General features: G+C 37.4%; 1 protein-coding gene across 3 annotated transcripts in view; it reads right to left on the reverse strand.

Annotated features, from left to right (window-relative positions):
• rabgap1l (RAB GTPase activating protein 1-like) overlaps window positions 1-24,416 on the reverse strand; it is a 239,686-nt gene that overhangs the window by 25,262 nt on the left and 190,008 nt on the right. The window contains exons 18-19 of one of the 3 annotated variants that reach the window (XM_061975869.2): window positions 19,085-19,126; window positions 13,470-13,598 (exon numbers count right to left, since the gene is read on the reverse strand). In XM_061975869.2, the coding sequence (XP_061831853.2) occupies window positions 13,470-13,598; window positions 19,085-19,126 (171 nt within the window). Of the gene's footprint in view, window positions 1-3,700; window positions 3,948-13,469; window positions 13,599-15,436; window positions 16,870-19,084; window positions 19,127-24,416 lie in introns of those variants that run through there. The other 2 variants (XM_061975870.2, XM_061975871.2) reach the window with 2 other exon arrangements.

Here is a 24,416-nt window from a genome sequence, read left to right on the forward strand (position 1 = left end):
AAGATCACACAAACAGGTTTAGCGAGCATGTACAACGCAACAGCATTAACAAGGAATAAATGCTTTACTTTTATTGTGTAACATCAATCTACAATAAACCATCTTCAGAAACAAACACAAATCACATTTTATTCACCACCACATTTTGTATTATTATTATTTTCAGAAATAAAACTTTCCTGTCAAGGCAGGGGGCGGCCACCTTGCTTTACCTTACAGTCTTCTAAATCAATTCTTTCGACATTTAAATAAACTACCCTGCAATTACAGACACTGGTTAGTCTCATTTTAAAAAGCCAATTTTGAATGGGATGGTTTATTAAATTTGCAGGTTTGCACAATGAATAATTCCCACTTTGTTTCAAAATCAAAACAGGTTTAGATCCAAGGCTGTTAGACTTTACTCACATTTGTGCACAACAATATTGCTAATGTAAAAAATACACTTCTCACTTTAAAATACATGTCATCTATGCAAATGAAAATTTACACACCAAACAAATTAGGTCGAACTGCACAGTACGCAAAGGAACTAGATCGTCCTGCAAAAAGCAGACATGAGCAAAAAAATATAACTATGCAATGGAATAGATCCCTATGCTTAATCAAAAAGGATTTGTCGAGTGATATCAAGGATTATCTGTCCGGTGGAGTTCCCAGACATATCAAACTATTTTGTGCTCCAGACGTCATTCTACGTGACAAAACAGATGAAAACTTGGAAAAGCATGGAGACCTACAACTTATTTGTGTGCGGCTGGGTCAAGGAATGGTATCAAGTCTCTCCCGGATAAATATGCATCCATTTTGCTCGACTAAGGTTGAATTTCATGATTCAACTTTGCGCCTTGCGAGTACGCGTCCATGTAAACAAACTAAAACTGCGACGATACAGCACCTGTGACTGCATATCTATTTAACAAACTAATTACTTTATCATCACCATATTTGATTTTTGTCCTGTTGTCATATGTTCTCTGACACATTTGTGTACAAAATAAACAAGAGGGGAGACATAGAAGTACCTTTCCTGACAAAGTATCATTTACACTGACTTTCTATTTTTTGTCTGTTAAAAATTAAAATACAAACAATATCAAGATAATACTTCAATGGGAAATACTAAACGAGCAAAATACATTTAAAATATATCAAACGAAGTGGTTACTGCAAACTTGTGCATTCTTTGACTCTGCTCCCTTGAACTGGAGTGCGAGCCACTTTTCTTGTCGTCTTCCATTAAACCTTGGATTCCTCCGCCCTATTTGACTATCTCTTGAGGAACTCTGAAGAAATGTTTATCCTTTTCGCAATTTAAACGGTTCGTACAGCCGAAAACAACGCAAGCATAGGGCATTTTCTTCGAGAAAGGCTAAATGACGCTTAGTACCCATTGAGAACAGATGCTGCTTGACCAGCACACATATTTAATGAGCCGGACATGACCTCCTGTAAATCCAAGCAATTGGCTACTACATGAGATCAATCAGTGTGTTGTTCAGTATCATGGCCAATGATTTGCTCAGTCTCAGGCAGTATTACTACAGTGAAGTGAGTGAAGTGAATGATATGAATATAGTGCTTTTTCTCTAGAGACTGAAAGTGTTTTACATTGTAAAACAAGATAATTTATTGTCACATACAGTAGTGCGGTGTGGTTTACATTCACACTTCACATTTGCTTTTACGTCGCACAATGTACATGGCATATGTGACGTGTACATTGTTTGACACCATCAGGCGTCCAAAGCACCATGATGTCTTCTTGGTCGGGATTGGTATCTTTCCCATTTGAATCCCATGTGTGGTAATAAATATTAATTTGTGTCAGAATAAAAATGTTTTTATTAACATTTAACATTGTCAAGTTGTTATATCTTGTTTTCTCATTTGCCAATATGCATTGATTTCAGATTGTTGTAAGTGTGATGCTGTAGCCAGTAAGTATTGTACTAACAGCAAGTAATTATACACTAACTGTTTGACTAAAAGATAATTAAGTTATCTTTGGTTGCCACATTTGTAGGTGGCAAAATCAGCATGCAAAATCACCAATGCTAATCAGGATATATCATACTGTATATGGCATATCCAATGAAAGTTAGCATTGTGTTAGCTTGAAAAGTGGAACTTCATTTTCCAGCAGTTTCTATTAGGCATGCTTGCTTTGTTGGCACGGGATTCTAACATTTTCTAGAGGCAGTCCGCTGTTTGCCCGCCAAGAGCTTGCAGGATGCGATGCCACTTGCAACCCAAGTATTGAAATTTATGTTTTATTTTATGTGAATCGGTATTCGGTAATACCGACGGAACTCTCCGTGTAAGATACATTCCTCTGACTTTTGTTTCTAGTGCACGTTTTTTCCTCGGTCAGATGTAACGAAGACGATATATTAGATATAAAAAAAGTTCCTAGAGATACTACAGATGCTACATGGAGAAGGCATTTTTGACGACGTCCTCAAACTTCATCGAACTGTAATGATCAACACGACCCATTTGCTGAATAGAGCCATGTATGTTTAACTTCTGCTTCTGGGTTTACATTTAACTTTTATTTTTGATGATTTTGACTCTGCGTTCTATGGGCCGTTGCAATGCATCGCCTAGCATTCAGTGACGTCATATCCAATTATTGGTTCGTTAGTGTGGTCGGTGTTAACATTTGCCTCACTCAGGACTTGAGCCCACAGGCAGCTGGACCAAAACCTTTCAGGCAGGTCATAGTCCCCCCGTTTGATCTTGGACTACAATCACACAATGAACCGCACGAACAGAGCTAACAGATTCTTGTCTATTTTAACTGTTTTAAATCATATTTTACAATTCGAATCCCAGGTACCTCTAAAAGACATTTCCCACAAATGACTAGTTGGTTGTTGCATCAAATCTCAAACCTCAGTCAGTAACATTCTTACAGTTGTAGCCACCTTTATACTATGTTACAACTAGAAAGCCAGCAGGGTCACTTCAACAACACCAGTGTTACTTAAAACATACACATATTTCTGACTCAAAGCAGCCAATACATTGGCCAGCCTCATTCCGAAATTACACAACTTTTTCATTCAGTACCACACTGACTCAGGAAATGTGATTAAATATTTGGTGCTGCAGGAGATGGTACCCGACCCACGTTTAGAAATGGATGCCTACAGTTGAACCGCAGGTGATCACATACTTTAGCTCTGGTGCCATACTGGGTATTATAATTATAAAATGTGTGTGTATGGGTATGTGTGATGAGGCCCCCGGCCGGCTATGGCAGTTCAGAAGAGTTTGAATATTGAAATAAGGACAAAGGCAACTGGACATCCCAGGAAAACTAGGCCATGGGATTCAATTAGCCACATGAGGCAAATAAACCAGCTTCCACACACACAAGGTCTCTATTGATTCCAAATTCATATAAGGAATTGAAACAAACCGACAGCTAGGTAAAACATCACATTGGAAATGGACTGATTGAAAAGGTTTGCTGCCACAAACATCAATAGGACAATAGTACATCTACTCATACACATGAGATTACAACAATATCATTAGAAGTAGTTTCCATTACTTCATGGCTTAAATAGTTTAAAATAAAACAATGACAACTGATGCAAGTGAACAAAAATGTATACCCTGAACTAAAATGGTCATAAGTTTGCAACACAATTCAACATGCATGAATACAACCACAACAGAACAGACGTACCACAGGTCTAGGAGCTCTCAGAGGTCTGGAGTGAGCAACCAAACGTGCTAAGGTGTCCTCTTCACTCGGCCGCTCAACTACATGGGCATCATATGCCACCACGATGGACACTTCCTGCATCATCTTGACTCCTACTCAATTTATAGCAGCAGCAGCAGCAGCAGCAGCAGCAGCAGCAACAGCAGCGAGGAGGAAGAGGAGGAGAAATGAACAAAGTTGAGGAAGAAACGGTGACTGAGAGAGAGAGAGGAGTGCAGCTGACAGCAAACCACTTCTCTCTGATAGGAGAGAAGGCAACTGGCTACTTTCAACAGTCTCTCAGGAGTTGAGCCCCGCCTACTAAGAAGACGGGGGCAGGGGAAGTGAGCGAACAGTACAACACACCTGTTTGTTTCTCAACCCTCTCTCCTGTAACACTAGCAGTGCATGAAGAAAGGAAGATGATGACTTTGCTTTTTCTTCTTCTCCACTTTATTGTTGTCTTAAATCTTTGATTGATTTTCCCCACAAATACTTTATCATTTGCATTTAGGTTATTGAAAGGTCTTGATTATACATATACTAACATAACATAAGAGGGAAGTTGTCAAGTGCAATGATTTGATGTTCCCTACTGCACTTCATTTCAACAGTAAAATCAAGGAAGTGACGCATCATTGCAGTCAGACATGATGCCAAAACAACCTGCTCTTACAGGAGAAAGAAACAAGCTCCTCCCACGTTAGCTGCTGCACATGAACGACCTGAGAACAGGTACAAGTATCCATGGGGATGCCTCAACTCATTCCACTGATTTTTTTCTGTCCCCTTTGAATTTAAGTCATTTTAAAAGTATTCCTACTGAACTACTGTATGTATTTTCATCTGGGTGTTGCATTGTATTAACTGCTTTAAAGGCCTACTGAAACCCACTACTACCGACCACACAGTCTGATAGTTTATATATCAATGATGAAATCTTAACATTGCAACACATGCCAATACGGCCGGGTTAGCTTACTAAAGTGCAATTTTAAATTTTGCGCAAAATATCCTGCTGAAAACGTCTCTGTATGATGATGCCGGCACGTGACGTCACGGATTGTAAAGGACATTTTCAGACAGCATGGTGGCCAGCTATTAAGTCGTCTGTTTTCATCGCAAAATTCCACAGTATTCTGGACATCTGTGTTGGTGAATCTTTTGCAATTTGTTCAATGAACAATGGAGACAGCAAAGAAGAAAGCTGTAGGTGGGAAGCGGTGTATTGCAGGCGGCTGCAGCAACACAAACACAGCCGGTGTTTCATTGTTTACATTCCCAAAAGATGACAGTCAAGCTTTACCATTGGCCTGTGGAGAACTGGGACAACAGAGACTCTTACCAGGAGGACTTTGAGTTGGATGCGCAGACGCGGTACCGTGAGTACGCTTGCAGCTGCGGCTTCCAAACATTCATCGCTTGCCCGTACGTGCGTGCCGCTATGTGCATGTCACGTACGTAACTTTAAGGACTTTGGGGAAATATATGTGCTGTATGAACTTTGGGGAGGTGAACGGTACTTTGGGCTGTGGGATTGAGTGTGTTGTGCAGGTGTTTGAGTTGTATTGGCGGGTTATATGGACGGGAGGGGGGAGGTGTTTGTTATGCGGGATTAATTTGTGGCATATTAAATATAAGCCTGGTTGTGTTGTGGCTAATAGAGTATATATATGTCTTGTGTTTATTTACTGTTTTAGTCATTCCCAGCTGAATATCAGGTCCCACCCGCCTCTCACAGCATTTTCCCTATCTGAATCACTCCCACTGCCCTCTAGTCCTTCACTCTCACTTTCCTCATCCACGAATCTTTCATCCTCGCTCAAATTAATGGGGAAATCGTCGCTTTCTCGGTCCGAATCGCTCTCGCTGCAACATCCACAACCTGTGACGTCACGCTACTCGTCTGCTACTTCCGGTACAGGCAAGGCTTTTTTATCAGCGACCAAAAGTTGCGAACTTTATCGTCGATGTTCTCTACTAAATCCTTTCAGCAAAAATATGGCAATATCGCGAAATGATCAAGTATGACACATAGAATGGACCTGCTATCCCCGTTTAAATAAGAAAATCGCATTTCAGTAGGCCTTTAAACAAGTCATTATTGCAGCTTAATATGCTGTTATTGGCAGCCATAATCGTTAAAACCATTTGTGCATTTTTTTCAAATGGTCGAAACATCGTAATTCATCTATGAGTGAATGTTTTCCACACACCGAGAAGAAAGCTGACTTTACTACAGTCAATACAGAAAGACTAACAAACTAGGTTGCATGAATGATTTACCAAAATAACATGATGCAATAAACAATTATTTAAAAGAATAGTTTTGCCTTGCCAGGAAACACGATGTATAAATGCATGATCAAATTAACTGTATTTTTTTTCTTTTACAAAACAAAGTGTTCTGCACATTGATCTGTTTGCATATTTAATCAATATAATTTAAAAGATGAAATGAAATCACCCAAAACAAAAGACAAAAATATAATGTACCCATTCTCTAAAAATTACAGTAGACTTTACCATTAAATATAATAATATAAATCCTTAATATTTTTTTTACACATTTAAAGTTAATGTATATATATATATATATATATATATATATATATATATATATATATATATATATATATATATATATATATATGTTTTTTACATACAAAAAACTAAACAAAAACAAATTGGCCAAAATTCACACTTAAGTTGTGATGCTGGGTTTTGTCTCAGTCCGGTTGCCAGTACACATTTTCATATAGATGATGCTATAGTAGATTATATATTTCATCATAGTTTTGTTACATAAATATTTTCTTTAATGTATTTTTTCTCTGTTGAATCACTGTCAACATGCGATAAGCACAAATACAATGTGGCTTTATTTAATGTATTTTCTTGTTCTATGATAAAAACTCACTCTTGTTACTTAAAACCCCCCCACAAATTTCCAATGTGTATTATCTGATTTAAAGTTGTACAAAGAATATAATTTAAGTTTATTTTGAGAGTTACAACAAATGGCACAGATTCGATACAATGGCCCATCTCCACCAATGTGTTTTTGATACAATCTAAAATCTACTTCATCCTATTTCTGCACAAATCGGTAGACCTGCATAGCACAAGCACAAACACACACACCTTCCTGTAGTTTAATAGGTAGTTTCTAAAAAGTTGCGCAGCATTTGATGTTTGAATTTTTGAGTCCTTTTGCCACGCACTCTACAAGAGTCATCACCCTAGCCTCAGTCCAAAGGATACCCAAGAGGCAGAGAAATTGAAATACTCCCCATAATCCCCAGAAAGACTAAGCCACCATACTTCTAGTGCTTATCAAGCAAAGGTGCCAGTGAATTCTTTCGCTGTTTTAAGCAGCTTACGAAATTCAGCTGATCCGATTTATACGTTGACTGAAGAAAACATGTATAAGGGAGGTGGAGTGGTAACAAAACAAATTTGTGTCTGAAAGGACTTTTAGGATTGTTCTACAAAAAGTGCACTGGGCACTATAAGGCCAAACACAAGCCGTTACGGGCGCTAGATAATTTGTTTTGATTTGGAACCCATTTTCACCCCATAGGGAGTGAAATTATTCTAGCTAGAGCCAAACTGTGGATGAAAAGTACAGCCAATGTTTGAAGTAACATTTAATTGTCATACAAGTGTGCGAGAAGTAACTTGCTCTAACTGCTACTATATTAAAAAACCTAAAAACCACAAGCCTAATCTTTTAAGACAAAAGCAGACTATCGGACTATGGGTAGCAGTGTTTTTCAACCTTTTTTGAGCCAAGGCACATTGTTGTCATTGAAAAAATGTGGAGGCACACCAGCAGAAAACATAAAAACATTAAACTTAGCAGCTGATATTGACAAGAAAAAGTTGTTCTCACAAGTTTTGGATAAGAATTCAAACCATAACCAACTATACACGACTATAGCTCTTGTCTCAAAGTACTGTCATATCACGCTGTGACTTATTTGTTTTTTTTTTTTGGTGTCTTCCTGTGTGTAGTGTTTTAGTTCTTGTCTTGCGCTCCTATTTTGTGGCTTTTCCTGTTCTGTTGGTATTTTCCTGTAGAAGTTGTAGTAGTCGTCTGTATGTTTTGTTTTAGCAAACAAGGCTATTTAAGTTGTCACTATCCTTCTTTGCGGGGACATTGTTGATTGTCATGTCATGTTCGGATGTACTTTGTGGACGCCGTCTTTACTCCACAGTAAGTCTTTGCTGTCGTCCAGCATTCTGTTTTTGTTTACTTTGCATCCAGTTCAGTTTTATAGCCTTCCCTAAGCTTCAATGCCTTTTCTTAGCGGCACTCGCCTTTTGTTTATTTTTGGTTTAAGCATTAGATGCCTTTTTACCTGCACACTGTCGTCTGCATATTGTGATCACAACAAACCATGTTTCCGACATCTACAAAGCAATTAGCTACGGGCTGCCACCTACTGATATGGAAGAGTACAACATGGGTACTCTGCCACGCTCTGGACAGCACCGACACTCAACAATGGCACATTTGCAGATTATTATTACTGGTTTGCAAAAAACATTTTTAACCCAAATAGGCGAAATTACATATTCTCCCACGGCACACCAGACTCTATCTCACGGCACACTCGGCACAGTGGTTGAAAAACACTGGTGTGGAGTGTCAAAAGAGTGGGCCTGGACGATGAGCTTCTACATGATGACTGGATTAACTGTCTGAGGCTCAATCCCTTTTTGACTGACAACAAAATGAGCAAATCAGCTACCTTGAAATATAAACCAATGCCAGAGTGTTTTTCAAGTTTCATGCTGTTGTTCCGTGTTGATATGGATAATTTTATAATCCTTTATGTGACATTTTCTTTGTAACATCTCGCATCTTTTGTTGGAGACTGTACTCGTGTTTAAAAAATAGCTGAACATAAGCTTACCCTACTTGAAAGACTGAGCAGGCGCCACTGTACAAAAGACAAAAATAACAAACGTTCTGCAGTAACTTTGCAAACAAATGTGAATAAAACTGCATTGAATGCAATTCCACTTAGTTTGCTTGTATGTTCCTGATGACTGTTTTGAATTGAATTATATATTTTATATGATCTCAATTTGGTTTTAGTTGAGTAAAGTATGCAATAAAGTCACTATTTTGATTTAAGGATTTGATTTTAAACAGTCCCTCAAATTAGCTGCTGTTAGATGGGTGGAGCAGCTCATTAAAACCATTTTGCTCTAATTATATTTAATGTCATGCAAACTCGTTTCGGATAAGATGGAAAACAACCTCACTCAATTTGGAGAAAACTAAATATATGTTTTTTGGTAACCATAAAATAAACATACAGGCAAAATCGATGATTAATGATTAAACAATTGAAAAAGCATATCAGAACAAATTCCCTCGCATTACACTTCACCACAAACTTAGCTAGAAAAACACATTAGCATTTTGGAGCGGGTCCAAAATGTTCTAAATGAGAAGGCATTATTAATCCTGCACTGTTCACTGGTGTTGCCGTGTTTAATAGATTGTGTTGAGGTGTGGGGGAATGCTTACAAATGCACCCGACAGACAGTATGTATTGCACATTACAAAACAGAGCAATAAGAATCGTGCAGTAAGTGGGTTACAGTGACTACACCAATCAGCTGTGTTTAAAGAAAAAAAGTTTAAAATTACTGTCAAATATTCTTGTAAAAGTTAAGACTGTACCAATGGGTTGTAAAGAAAAAAAAAAAGTTCTTATAGAGGCAAGGCATGGATTAAGGAGGGAACATAACTTCGAAACAATCCAGTGTTCTCTTAAAAGTATGTGCATTTCTGTTGGTGGGGTGAAATATAACCATAACTACAACCATATGAAAATGAGTAAAAACAACTTAAGAAAAGTTATAAAAATACTATCATTGTAATGCATTGAAACACAGAGGGAGAGATAAGTGTTGCTTAAGGGTTTTCTGGTATTATTGTACGGTATATATCTAATCCTTTTTGTCTGATCTTGGAACCGTTTGAGAGATTACGACCATATTGTTTATATTGCCTAAAAAATGAATGGGAGGATATGATAGTGAATGAATGGGGAATCATTATGGTAAATAAACAAGGGGAGTATGGGGGTAGAACTGGAAAATTGTGACAATCTATGAATTGCTTGCTTGTGTTTTAATTTTGTTGTTTGTCCGAATAAAGTCAAAGTCAAATTCAAAGATGTTGAGTTAAGCTATAGCCACTTACAACAAAGTGTATGGTTTGAGTTGATTTCGAACGTGCATAGTTACAACATCACAATTTCCAGTTTCTGTTTTCAACTTGTTTGAAAAGCAGTAGGAAGAAGCAGGGCTTATTTAATACTACCCCTTTCACATTTCATAGCACTTTTGTTCACTTCCTGTTCTGAATTTGTTCAGAATTTACTCCATAAATAATACAATAATAACAAATAAATACAGTAAATAGTGAAGTAAGTTGTATTTCATATAGTGAGATGAATAAGATTATCAAAAGGTTTCAAATGTTTATCATGATTCTTTTTTGTAAACACTGTGTGTGAACAGTTTTCCAAATGTAAACATTTGTAAATGTTTTAAGTTACATTTTTCTCTGAGGTTGTATTTCTCCTCTTTTGTTGAGACAAATTGTTGTACGTTTTTCAGTAGCAGATTATAGTTGGCTTTGCGCATAATTTTGGCTGTTGGCAAATTCACTATGTCGTTGAATATCAATATTTTTGATGCGATATATAAAGGGTTTGAATGTTCTCTTAGTTGGCACTAATGTGAATGCAAACTACCATTTATGTCATTGAAACTTTACAATATGAGAATTTTTGGCCTGGATGAAAATTTTCATTGGTAAAATCACAATTTTTTTTTTGCTTGTCGCCTTCACAATATCGGCCTTATCTATTGTGTTGCTAAGTCTAGATTTCCCAAGGATTGACTCATCCGACTCTCTTTTCCTCAATTGAGAATGTCCCAAATTAACATTTTTGGCCTCCGATCACAATCGAATTTTTCGGCCACAGATTCGATCCGATTTTGAGTCCTAATCTGATACTTTGACAATAGATTATAGAACTTAAAATATTTTATAGCAAGTACCGGTAACTAAAGTAAACACAATAACACACTTTTATAAAGCTTTATTTTATCTTATTACATTTAGAATGTGCTAGTATTGATGTAAATCATATGATGTATTCAATGTGTGGTATTGAACACTACATAAACTTTCTTTAATAAATAAAGTTGCTGGTGCACAATAACTAAACAAAAGCAAAAATTACTATTGGCTCCCATTTAAATCATTTGGGTTTTAACCCCAAAGCCTTCAACACATTCCCTGAGTTTGAATACAATACCAAAAAACACCCAAAAATGATTTTGTCATAACAAAAAGAAAAAGCTAAATATCGATCTAACCACATGTTGCAACGTGTTCTAAAATTCACGCTGGTGTTCTGGCAAGACACGTAACCTCCAGGAAGACATGCGACCTCCCAAAATTCATGCAACTCCTGCATGTGTGTAACAAGGAATCCAAAAATGTAATGTAAGTGTGCATCCCTTTTGAAGAAATCTTTCACGTGAGTGCAATCTTTAGCCCTGCAAACAGCGGTACACAGCTGCGGTAAAGATCGGCTGGGCTCGGCAGCTCATTGGCCAATTGCCCATCAGTTAAAAAAAACAAAAACATATGCGCCTGTTCTGATCCCATGATCGGAATCAGAAGATCTCTAGTCATTATGTTGCTTCTGATTGGCTAAAATTACCTAATGGTTTGGAATTATATAGCAATTGCTTTGCCATGTACATAACACTAACCTATAGATGTATATACCGCCCCAACTTTTTCCCCATGCTTTGAACCCTGCAGCTTATAAAACGGTGCAGCTAATTTAAAAAGGTGTGTTATTGTTTGTGTTATGGCACCGTCTTTTGGACGAGTTCGCTCATTGCAGGTGCTGTGGGTTGAAAATGCACTTCCTGTTTTGTTCCTTGAACAGGAAGTATATAGTCCATAATGATTCTGCTCGAAAGGATTCTTCATTACTCACTCCAAGCAACGTTTGTAAGTTTTATGATATAACTAAAACTATTCAAACTTACTAAACTGTCCCATATGTGATGTCTGTAGGAGTGTTTTCATGCATATTTGTACGTGCTATTGAAATGTAATCAAGCTAGCGTTGTTACCACTTGTCCATAACGATGAGATCTGTTTTGTTTGATCAGCCGTTTTACTGCCGTGTTACAGGCACTGTTTGGAAACAATAAAGGTATGTAAATAAACATTTACAAAATCTTTTTCACTGGTATATATCTACGGCTTATAGTCCGGTGTGACTAATATATGTCAACATATTTATTTCTTCTATAACCCAGAAAATACAGTAGCTTAGTTTTGTTTGGAAATAATGTAGGTAGTCTATTTGTCAATTAAATTCCCTATATACCATGCCAAACAAACTACAACATTGCATGTAATTAGCGAGCATGGATTTATTTGATAGAGAAACATTTTTTCTCATTTGTATCCTTTTTCCTCAGCCTCTCATTCTGAACAAAGTGGTCCATATGAGATTGCCCACAAGGAATATTGTATTTTAAAAGTGGAAGGGTCAATTGTCTAAAAGTAGACTTTAAAAAAAAATGTTTTAAGAGGACTGGTATTTCAGAGAATGCACTTTGAGGAGTGCAAACCACAACACTGTGTTTGATATGCTAATGATATCATCTCAGATATGATATATTTCCTTACAAAAGGCTCAAAAACATTACATGGAATCTTTTAATGTTGCCATATTTATCAGACGGTTTAATGTGTGCATCATTGCTATAATAAATGCAGGAAACTGTCAAACCAAATAGATAAAAAGGAAGGCTTACATGCAGTACAGAGGAATAAACTACAAGTACTGTATGTAGTAGTAAAGTGCAATTTTTTTCTACATTTATTAATACTTGTGTAATGAAGTGCAGTGTTGAAGCCAACCACGATACTTCTTACTGCTCAATATTGCATAAGAGAATCAAAATGCTACTAAAAGCACCAGAGATAAACTTGACACAGTGCAGAATGCCCTGCACTGAGAGAAGCACAACAAAAAGCTTCGAAGCAACATCTAGAAAAATGCCTTAAATGTAAAATAGCAAACAACTGTAGATTCAAGGAGAACATTGGAGTCACTAAGAAGAGACAGGAAAAAGGGTGGAGGTAATTATCAATTCCATCTTTCTCTGCCAACTATTTCCTTCCTTTATCACTCTTAACACACACATACACGTATACACACGGACATACACACATTAGATACATTCTGTACAAGTTTGGGTCTCTGGTGACCTCGGTAAATTCCCTAAATGCCAGCAGCCTCATTAAAGTCAACAGGAGGATGATAACATGCTTGTGTGCTGGCATCTAAAGGAATTTCAATCAACAGCCTGTACGAAAATTGTGACCACCATCCATGAAAGCCACATTTTATCAGATAAAATTGGAATTAGGTCAATGACACTGCAGAATATTCAACAAAGACAAATAAAAGCCAAAACGGCATAATGCTTCTTTAGTACTCCAAAATTAGCAATTGCTAGTTTAATATGAAAACTCAACAATGTGTTTGCAAAAGGTGTTTGATGAATAGGTCCATTTTATGTGCAACCCTCCTCTCCTTTATTAATAGTTAAACATTGTCTGGGTTGAAATCAATACATGCCTAGGAAGAACAGTGAGTGCAAATACTTAGAGATTTCAAACCTTTATGTTGCAGGCCTGTTCCATCAGCCTTCGGGCGTTCTCCGCAGCTCTGTAGCGCTTGGGGAGCTGAACTCTGAAGAATTTGAGAGCCCCTTCAAAGTCCGCTTGCAGGAGATCCTCTTTGGACGTCTGAAGGGAGATATAAGGGGTCAAGGGGAAGGACAGGGAAATATTATATAAAATGTAGTTCAGGTTTGTTACGACCTACCGCTGCACCCAAAATCATTCAACTCTTGTGGTCAAGTGCATTTATTTATGAAATGTACATTTAACTTTCAATAGATGGCCAATTTGTTTTAACCCTTAAGATTGACTATACACTTACATAGGATCCAAAAGGAATCCACTCATAAGTGTCATTGGTCAGCAATAAAAAAAATGTTTTAACTTTTAATGCTTGAAATATCTTACATCTTCAGATCTATTAATGTAAATATTGTATTATTACCATTTTTTATGGCTTTTTTTTTTTTTTTTTTTTATAAAAAAAAAGTAAATTGCAGAGTGTTACAACCTTGAATAGGTTAATTGATTTTGAAACCGTAGAAAAGTAGACAAAATTGTTTTATTTTTACCGTGCCTACTCAGAGCACAAGCAGACAGAACTTGGTTGAGTTTATTGAGTTTACACTAATCTTTTATGTTTACCTGCCTTGATATATATATGTTATATATAACTCCCAAAAATCATTTGTATTGCATGTCAGTGCATTAATGGCAATTTAACTCATAATGTTGCTCATGGTTTTCTGTCGCCATCTGTTGGTTAAGGGGGGAAATTACACCAAATCAATATTTTTGGGTTTTTTTTTTTAATCGGCAAGAATGAGATTCGATTAGTTTTCATGGAAAAAGCATAGCAAAATACCAGGAATACAATCTGGTAAAAGTAACAGTTATAATGGGAGTCAATGGGGCCTAAATGGCTCTAAAGAGAAAGTGTGTATACTTTATATTGATGTTCTATTTGCAATCAAAAACACAATGCAATTATATTTAAAAAAACAAACAAACAAAAAACTAGTGAAAAGCCTTTTGCCATATTTCAGACCGCTCACCCTAATTGAACAATATCACATAAGGAACACATTTAATGCCAGTTTTGGGTGCTATGGGGTTGCACAGGGTTTGAAAATACAGCAGTGGCTGTTTGTAACATATTTTTTGTTGTGTTGATTTATTGCTGTGTACTGTAAGTTTATAAACAATTTAGAGAGGGTTGAATAACTTTGAGTGCTGTCGCTTTTTAAGTTTTATATGTAATTTTCCCCTGCCCAATATTTTTGTAATAACTGTTCTGTACAAATGTATGAACTACAAATAAACCAAAACATCTGATAAACAATTTTTTTCACATTGTGAGCACTCTGATTCACCAGAGGTCTTCTCTTCAGTATTCCTTATTCCAATTAATTGCACATTACATCCAAAAAACTAAAACCCCTGGAATTGGGAGTGAGACTATTGCGAGACAGCCCTTAAACTTGCTATATTTAACACATGTGCAATGCTGCACTGGTTGGGAAAAACTGAACAAACCATTCAACATTATAGCTGTATACCTTTGGAAAACATGGCACATCATTTTTCAACAACATTGATATCCGTAATACTGGTCCAGTAGGATGCAACTTTGAGATCATGGGTGATATTTGAAGCAATGTGCTAAGTGAAACATCAATACCACCATCTAGTGGGGTAAGGATTTGATGACATGAGAAGTTGCTAAAGATTACTGTAGGTCAATGGACCAACCCTTTTCATAATTGGCTTACGGAACTCTATAAGAAGACATTGAAAGGCTGAGGTCACACATTTACCAGATTCAAGAAAAATGACTTTGGGTCACGTTATACAGACACAAATATGGTATGCAGTGGAAAAGAAAGAAGCTGATTGGGATGCATTCCAACGCCATCCCTTTGTAAACTCCATAAAAATGCAAGATTCCCAGCCCCCACTCTCACCGCCAGTAGCTTGGGGACAAAGAGTCGATGTCCCATCCCAAGGAGACCCATCACTTTGCAGAAGGAGTCTGCTGAGGCCTGACTGCTTTGGGCCTCTTCTTCTGGTGTTCCCTCTCCATCCTCCACTGCCCTTCGTACTGCTGGAAGTTGCAGAGATGGTGTCAGGGCCGGGCGAGGCGGCGGAGGAGAGGGCAAAGGGGAGGGTGGTGGAGACAGCAGCGTGGCAGGAGAAAGCAAGGGAGAGGGGACGTCCCGCTTTGGGGCTAGGGTGGCGTCTGACTCCAGCGTGACGTCCGAAAGGTTCCAATGAGTTTGCCTGGTTTAGAGGACAGAGATGTTGTCCCGGAGGAGTCCGACTGATGGAGTTGTGGTGGGCGAAGACACTGCACTACAAGGCCAGAGGGTGGCTTGACAACATCCACAAGCACAGCCTGGCATCAATGGCTTGCAATGCTAAGACTGAGTCTTCATCTTACACCAGCGTCACAGCCCAGATATGACCATCAGTTGCACCAAAGTCAAATCATTTGGAATGAACGCTGTCTTCCACCTGCCGGACTGACTTTGAAAGCCACTCTTAACGTGCTGCACCAAACTCTCCTAACAATTGCAATCCAGTACGTTGTTGCTAGGCAACAAAGCTGCTCAACACGTGGACTGCTGCTCGGGCAGTATGGATAGGAACTCCGCCTTGTTCTGTTTTTTCCTTTGTCATTAGACTTCAAAATGGACAAAAATCCTCGGAAGTAAGCATGACTGAAGCTTGAATGGCACACCTAGTTGATTATAATTGACAGCATTAATTCTGTCATTAGAACCCCTGTTCTGACACAAGAGAAACTGGAATGAGACCAGTTTGTCTACAGCACACATTCCAAGCAGCACTGTAGGACAATAAAACGTTCGAGAGGTAGAAAAACACGTAAACAGGTCCAGAAAACAGTCCGATGCTTTTCCATTAGTAGCAGCAGCAGATTCTTCAGATGGAAAGTCACTTTGAGAGACTAAATGGATGCACGTGTGAGTCAGTCAGTAGGCTTGTGCCATCAGGAGCAATTGTTCTGGTGAGCAGCTCGGGCGAGGCAAAAAAGAGAAAAAAGGAGAAAGAAAACACACTGTTTGCAGACCACTGCTTCTCTCGCCATCACGCTCACTTTGTGATGCTAACTGCTAATGGCTAGCGCCGTTGCAGTCCGGTTCCATCTGAGCTAGCATGTTGCAAAAATACATATCCAGCAGATGACTAAAACACAGGGAGGCAGAGGCTCTGAGTCGCAGCGTGGACACAGAAAGGATAACTGCAAGGAGATGTTTCAAGTACGCATCCAGGGTATGGAAGGATGTAAAAAAAAGAAAAATATGCACTCCTTTACATCCAGTTAGCCAACACTACATCTTATGTTCCGGTAGTGAAGAGTGATGTGGATGATGACAGTAAAGCAAGGGAGGGCGGGAGCTGGCACAGATGGAGGGAGGAGGATGAGAGTGGAGGGGAGAACATGATGGCGGGAGGAGGGGGCCCTGGGATAGAATGTCGTCATGGCTGGCCAATAGGAGGCTGGTAGTGGAATCCTATTCCACTCACCTCACATGCTCATTCCTTCCCCATCGTCAGTGTTGAATCCACCACGTCGCTCTTTCTGACACAGCATACATTATTTCTATAATTTTGAGTGTACAACTGTTTTATAATAAAGAAAAAATATATATATATAATTTTTTTGTAATTAATTTATTTATTTAAATAAAACATGTTTTGTATTTGTATACATGTATTTCTTTAAATTTGGTATTGCTATCATAATAAATATAATTAATCATTCATAATATGTGGCGACAGAGCTGATATATAATACGCTATAATATGCTTTTAAACGACATGAATATTAAAATTGTACTTTTTACATGCACTGTAGTAATTCAGTAACCACATAAAAAATGGTGCATGGTTCAAATGTACCGTATTTTTCGGAGTATAAGTCACACCTGCCGAAAATGCATAATAAAGAAGGAAAAAACATATATAAGTCGCACTGGAGTATAAGTCACATTTTTGGGGGAAATTTATTTGATAAAACCCAACACCAAGAATAGACATTTGAAAGGCAATTTAAAATAAATAAAGAATAGTGAACAACAGGCTGAATAAGTGTACGTTATATGAGGCATAAATAACCAACTGAGAACATGCCTGGTATGTTAACGTAACATATTATGGTAAGAGTCATTCAAATAACTATAACATAGAACATGCTATACGTTTACCAAACAATCTGTCACTCCTAATCGCTAAATCCCATGAAATCTTATACGTCTAGTCTCTTACGTGAATGAGCTAAATAATATTATTTGATATTTTACGCTAATGTGTTAATAATTTCACACATAAGTCGGTCCTGAGTATAAGTCGCACCCCCGGCCAAACTATGAAAAAAAACTGCGACTTATAGTCCGGAAAATACGGTAGTTCTCCATTTTTCTGTACTTGTGATTCCGTAGTAGAGTTTCTGCTAACATATAGTAACAAACACTGGTTAGGTGGAAAACATTGCATGTTAAATTTAAAATTACTCTATAAAACGCGAACTGAAGCAAGAAATGAGCCACGCTGATGGAAAAATAAGTGCAGAGCATGTCAGCACTACACATGACATACAAAGTGTAGAGCAAAGGAAGACCGTGCAAAAGAAAACCAGCAGGATTCAGAGTTTGAGCTTCTGAACAGAAAATAAATTCTCTGCAATGCCCTTTAGAAGATAGAGAATTGTTTTGAACAAAACAGACAGTTTGAACAACACTTCTCACACTAAGGAATGAATTGTAAATACGGGTGGTTTGTCTGAGTCATAGCCTATTCCATAAGTTCTACCCTGTATACAGTACTTTATAAAGTGGTGGCATACATAAAGATAGCAAATGAAGCATCAACATGCATTATGACAATCGTGCTAGCACAAATCGATGATGCCAGCAACCACAAGAAGATCTGGTATCACAACAAACAGGAATTCCATAGCAATCTCTTTAGGCGGCTACACCATAAAGTGGTTGAGGAAATGAGGGAAAACCTCAACTTAAGAATACTTGATTCTTTTGTCTACCTAAATTTCTCTTCAATGTCAAAGTGTCTGTCACTCACAAAACCGCACACTGATAAATCAGCAGCAAAAGGCAAACACACTTATTAACACATCCCTGGTGAACCAAGTTGTAAATTTAACTCATTTAGCAATGCAAAATAAATCCTCATGAAGAGTTGATACAGACCATACAGTATATGACAAAAGGCAGCTTATGACTAAGTGGTTGTGTAAAATGTATAAAACATGTCCTCACTTCTTGGCTGCAAATACCAAATTATTCCAGTACATTTCTTCACTGCTCTCCTTCAATTAAATGTAATTGTTTAATGATGACTGTTTGACGATAGAATGTTGCTTTCAAGTGGTCAAACCTTTTGGAGTACATTTTTAGTAAATCCCCATTGTAATTAGTCAAGAGGAAATGAAAGGAGGGACGTTAACATAACCTAAATACAGTGAAAAGCAATAACTGATTGATACTAGTATGTTTGTTTTTGTTTTTTTGATACTGGTATTTTTTGGTTTAAAATTGAGAATGTGTGAGTTCATGAGTTAAGTTACTAACCTTGAGTAGGGCCAGGGCTACATTGAAGATGATGTTCAAACCCTGAAACACACAGGATCATTTTAGAAATAACAGTATATGTTGTCAAACTCAGATAAAAAAAATAGTCAAAAGACAGATTAGTTAGCCTGAAAGTTTGAGGGAGGTTCAATTAAATTCCTTAATGGTACTGTATACCCACACACCCACTATTTAAACAGTTAAACTTGTTGAAATTGGTAGAGTACAATATTCCAAAAATGATGTACAAACCCCGTTTCCATATGAGTTGGGAAATTGTGTTAGATGTAAATATAAACGGAATACAATGATTTGCAAATCGTTTTCAACCCATACTCAATTGAATATGCTACAAAGACAACATATTTGATGTTCAAACTGATAAACTTTTTTTTTGCAAATAATCATTAACTTTAAAATTTGATGCCAGCAACACGTGACAAAGAAGTTGGGAAAGGTGGCAATAAATACTGATAAAGTTGAGGAATGTTCATCAAACACTTATTTGGAACATCCCACAGGTGAACAGGCAAATTGGGAACAGGTGGGTGCCATGATTGGGTATAAAAGTAGATTCCATGAAATGCTCAGTCATTCACAAACAAGGATGGGGCGAGGGTCACCACTTTGTCAACAAATGCGTGAGCAAATTGTTGAACAGGTTAAGAAAAACCTTTCTCAACCAGCTATTGCAAGGAATTTAGGGATTTCACCATCTACGGTCCGTAATATCATCAAAGGGTTCAGAGAATCTGGAGAAATCACTGCACATAAGCAGCTAAGCCCATGACCTTCAATCCCTCAGGCTGTACTGCATCAACAAGCGACATCAGTGTGTAAAGGATATCACCACATGGGCTCAGGAACACTTCAGAAACCCACTGTCAGTAACTACAGTTGGTCGCTACATCTGTAAGCGCAAGTTAAAACTCTCCTATGCAAGGCGAAAACCATTTATCAACAACACCCAGAAACACCGTCGGCTTCGCTGGGCCTGAGCTCATCTAAGATGGACTGATACAAAGTGGAAAAGTGTTCTGTGGTCTGACGAGTCCACATTTCAATTTTTTTTTGGAAACTGTGGACGTCGTGTCCTCCGGACCAAAGAGGAAAAGAACCATCCGGATTGTTATAGGTGCAAAGTTGAAAAGCCAGCATCTGTGATGTATGGGGGTGTATTAGTGCCAAAGACATGGGTAACTTACACATCTGTGAAAGCGTCATTAATGCTGAAAGGGACATACAGGCTTTGGAGCAACATATGTTGCCATCCAAGCAACGTTACCATGAACGCCCCTGCTTATTTCAGCAAGACAATGCCAAGCCATGTGTTACATCAATGTGGCTTAATAGTAAAAGAGTGCGGGTACTAGACTGGCCTGCCTGTAGTCCAGACCTGTCTCCCATTGGAAATGTGTGGCGCATTATGAAGCCTGAAATACCACAACGGAGACCCCCGGACTGTTGAACAACTTAAGCTGTACATCAAGCAAGAATGGGAAATAATTCCACCTGAGAAGCTTAAAAAATGTGTCTCCTCAGTTCCCAAACGTTTACTGAGTGTTGTTAAAAGGAAAGGCCATGTAACACATTGGTGAACATGCCCTTTCCCAACTACTTTGGCATGTGTTGTAGCCATGAAATTCTAAGTTAATTATTATTTGCAAAAAAAAAATAAAGTTTATGAGTTTGAACATCAAATATCTTGTCTTTGTAGTGCATTCAACTGAATATGGGTTGAAAAGGATTTGCAAATCATTGTATTCTTTTTATATTTACATCTAACACAATTTCCCAACTCATATGGAAACAGGGTTTGTATAAAGCACGTAAAAAAATATACCAAACAACATTCAAAACACATTTGTAAAAAGAGAAAGTAATTACAACCTAAAAAGAAACCTTGTCTTAAGAACCACTTATTTCTACTCCTTTTCATTCATGATTTATTTTAATGTTGTATCAATTATTTTCATTTGATATAGAGTGAATGAAAAAAAAAATATATAGAAACAGCGCACACATTAAACTTTGCAAACTTTTTTCGTAGGTTCATGACCGAAAAAAAAAAATTAAACATGACTTTAATAGTTCAGTTAATAAGTACATTAACTAAGTCAACGCTGTGAAATGCACTGGAGGACATTGTAATCTAACACACCCAATACTTATATACAGGTGCTGTCATGATCTGCCTGACAGTTTTTGGGTTGTTTTCCTGTGTTTTGTGTTTTTCCTGGCTCGCACGCTTATTTGTGTTACACTTCCTGTTTTAGTTATGTCTTGCAGTGACCACCACTGTTTTTGAGTGATGTTCTCCACACTTGCCTCTTGATTATTGATCAGGGGACTCACCTGCCTCTGATCACTAATCGGGGAGTTTAACCGTCAGTGTCTCCTTCCTTGCGACACTGGCTTGTTTGTCTGTTGTGACCAATGTTTATAGTGTGCCGTTTGGGTCTTTTTCTCCATTAAACCTCCTTATTACATGCACGTCACTTCCTCTCTTTGCATCCTGCGGTCCTGCCGATTACACCACGCAAGTTCCTGACAGGTACATCTCCATATATAGCTTTTAAAAGTTCATTCATTGCAGTAGTTCAACTAAAGATGTTAAACTCATATACAAAGTAAAATATTTCAATAACATTGTCTTCATTTCCTAATAATGTGGATGATAAACCTCCAAATGCATCTATGCATCCATTTTCTATTTACCTGACTCTCGCCAGATCTTTGTAGTTCGCTGAGCTCCACACAAGGATCTGGGTTCAAAGGCAATGCAAACTCCTTCAAGATAGCAAAAAATAATGAACCAATCAGGATCGCCGGGCGGGATTTCATAGATGTGACGTAGCGCCGAAGCGACTGTTTGATTCAAACAACAATGGCGGCACGCAGCAAGGAGTCGTGTGCTGACATTGATTCTGCTATTGCAACTGTTTTGTCGAATCTGACATTGCTGTGTTGTTTCAGTAAAAGTTATTGCTCTGTCGTTATCGTTCGGCTGTTCTGTTTTGGATTCGCTCTCATCAGCGTCACGGGTTGATTTTGATGTGAGTGGTTGAAGTAGCACGCCGTTCAAAATAACGGACAAGTGGTTTATTCAATCACATACAATGATTTTTTCACAAGGCCCCGCCTTCTGAAATGCAACTCCTATTGAGAAGTCCCAGATGTCTGTATGGAGCTCAGCGAACTACAAGGATCTGGCGAGAGTCAGGTTAATTTTCTATACCGCTTATTCTCACTAGGGTAGCAGATAACTCCAAATTAATTATATTCTCAAATTAGAAAAAGTGTAAAATAATATCTACTGATTCACGCTTTTATCAAACAATGAACCTTAAAAATTAAAATAGGCTTAAAATAGGCTTTAAACTGTCTCTTGGTCTTAGTTAAATAACTTCTGCTCGGTGTTCTAAATCACTAAGAACGACTCACAAACAACTCGCAACTGGAAATCGGTTCTTATCATTCAAAAAAAGAAAGTTGAAAAGATTAAACTTGTTCGCCAACGTCAGATCTCTACCAGGCAATAGAAAACAGACCCACTTTTGGGTCGCAACCCACCTGTTAAAGATCAGTAAGAAAACTGCTTGTTATTCAAATTAGTTGTTACATTGAATCCTAAAGCAATGTGATCATTAAGTGAATTGTTGATATATTGTTTGTTTTATTCTATTTTATAGATTAGTTTTTACTTATTTTGTTTTTTTTATTATCTTATTTTATTTTATTATTGATTTTATTATTGTATCCAATGTTATTTTAAATGCTTTTAATTGAATTACTTTCTATTGTTTGTTTTATGTGCAGCAGTCTGGAAACGAAACTGGATTGGATTACATTTGGAGTAGAATGTGACAGATGAAGAAAATGTTGAGCTGATGCCAGCTCTGCACAGGAACACCCACGTCTCCTTGGTCTCTGTGATGAGTCCACATGGCAACACAGAGCTAAAAATATCCTGGCCTCACTAAAAATAAAGAAAGGGAGGGGGGGGGGGGAGGGGGGGGGGGGGTTCTGTCTTCACACACTGGTACACATAGGCCTTAAGATGGCGCTAAAGTGCTGAGTGAGGATTGAAGAGTTTTGTCTGGGAGTGAAATTTATTTTTATACGGACAGGGAGCATAAGAAGGTGGTGATCACAGACTGGGAAAGCGACAAGGCAGATTAGTGGAGGAATGTAAAGGAAGTGGACACTACTCACAAAAAGGCTTTTGGAGTACACTTAATCTGATCATGTCTAAACTAACACAGATCTCAATGGCAAGGTACATGTGTATATACAGTATATAAGTACATGTATATATATATATATATATATATATATATATATATATATATATATATATATATATATATATATATATATATATATATATATCTATCTATCTATCTATCTATATATATACACACACACATATATATATATATATATATACACACATATATATATATACATATATACATACAAACATGCATACATATATACTGTACATACACATGCATATATACATATACATACATACATATGCTTGTATACATATATACATACATACATATATATATATATATGCATACATACATGTATACATATATACATGCATACATATATACATGCATACATATATACATATATATACATACATACATGCATACATATATACATACATATATACATACATATACATACATACATACATACATACATACATACATATGTATATATATATATTAAACTCTAATTAAAGGCATTCAGTTTTAATTTTTGTGATTATTTCCAATGTTTCGGTGACACTCTGAAACCCCTAGCTCTTTGGTCATTAGCCTCTGAAAACTGCTTGAAGCCGAGCTAACCACTAGGTACTGTTATCAATTGTTAGGTGTTGTCTGGGTCTTATGATGTCGAAATGTGAACAGCATGAAGAAGAAGACTGTTTAAGTGCCAATTCTTAGTGAACCAGCCTATGTATTGGTGCTTTCGTAGATCACACACCAACTCTTTGTTAGAGTGCAGCAAATTGAGCAGCAAGTTCTGTTAAAGGGGAACTGCACATTTTTTGGAAAGTTGTCTATTATTCACAATCCTTATGCAAGACAAGCACACATACGTTTTTCTTCACCTCGTACTTGCCGTATAATACAAATTAGAATGCATAAAAAAAGAAAGGCCTTTGTGTTGTGTTACATTGGGATTGTGAATGATAGGCACAATTCCAGAAAAAGTTCAGTTCCCCATGTACAGAATATCAAATTAAGCATTTTAGCTTCACCCGAAATAAGAATATCCCTAACTTTTTGGCAGTAATGTATTAAATGTTGCA

Source organism: Nerophis lumbriciformis, linkage group LG14, assembly GCF_033978685.3.
Source record: "Nerophis lumbriciformis linkage group LG14, RoL_Nlum_v2.1, whole genome shotgun sequence".
Classification (NCBI taxonomy): Eukaryota; Metazoa; Chordata; class Actinopteri; order Syngnathiformes; family Syngnathidae; genus Nerophis; species Nerophis lumbriciformis.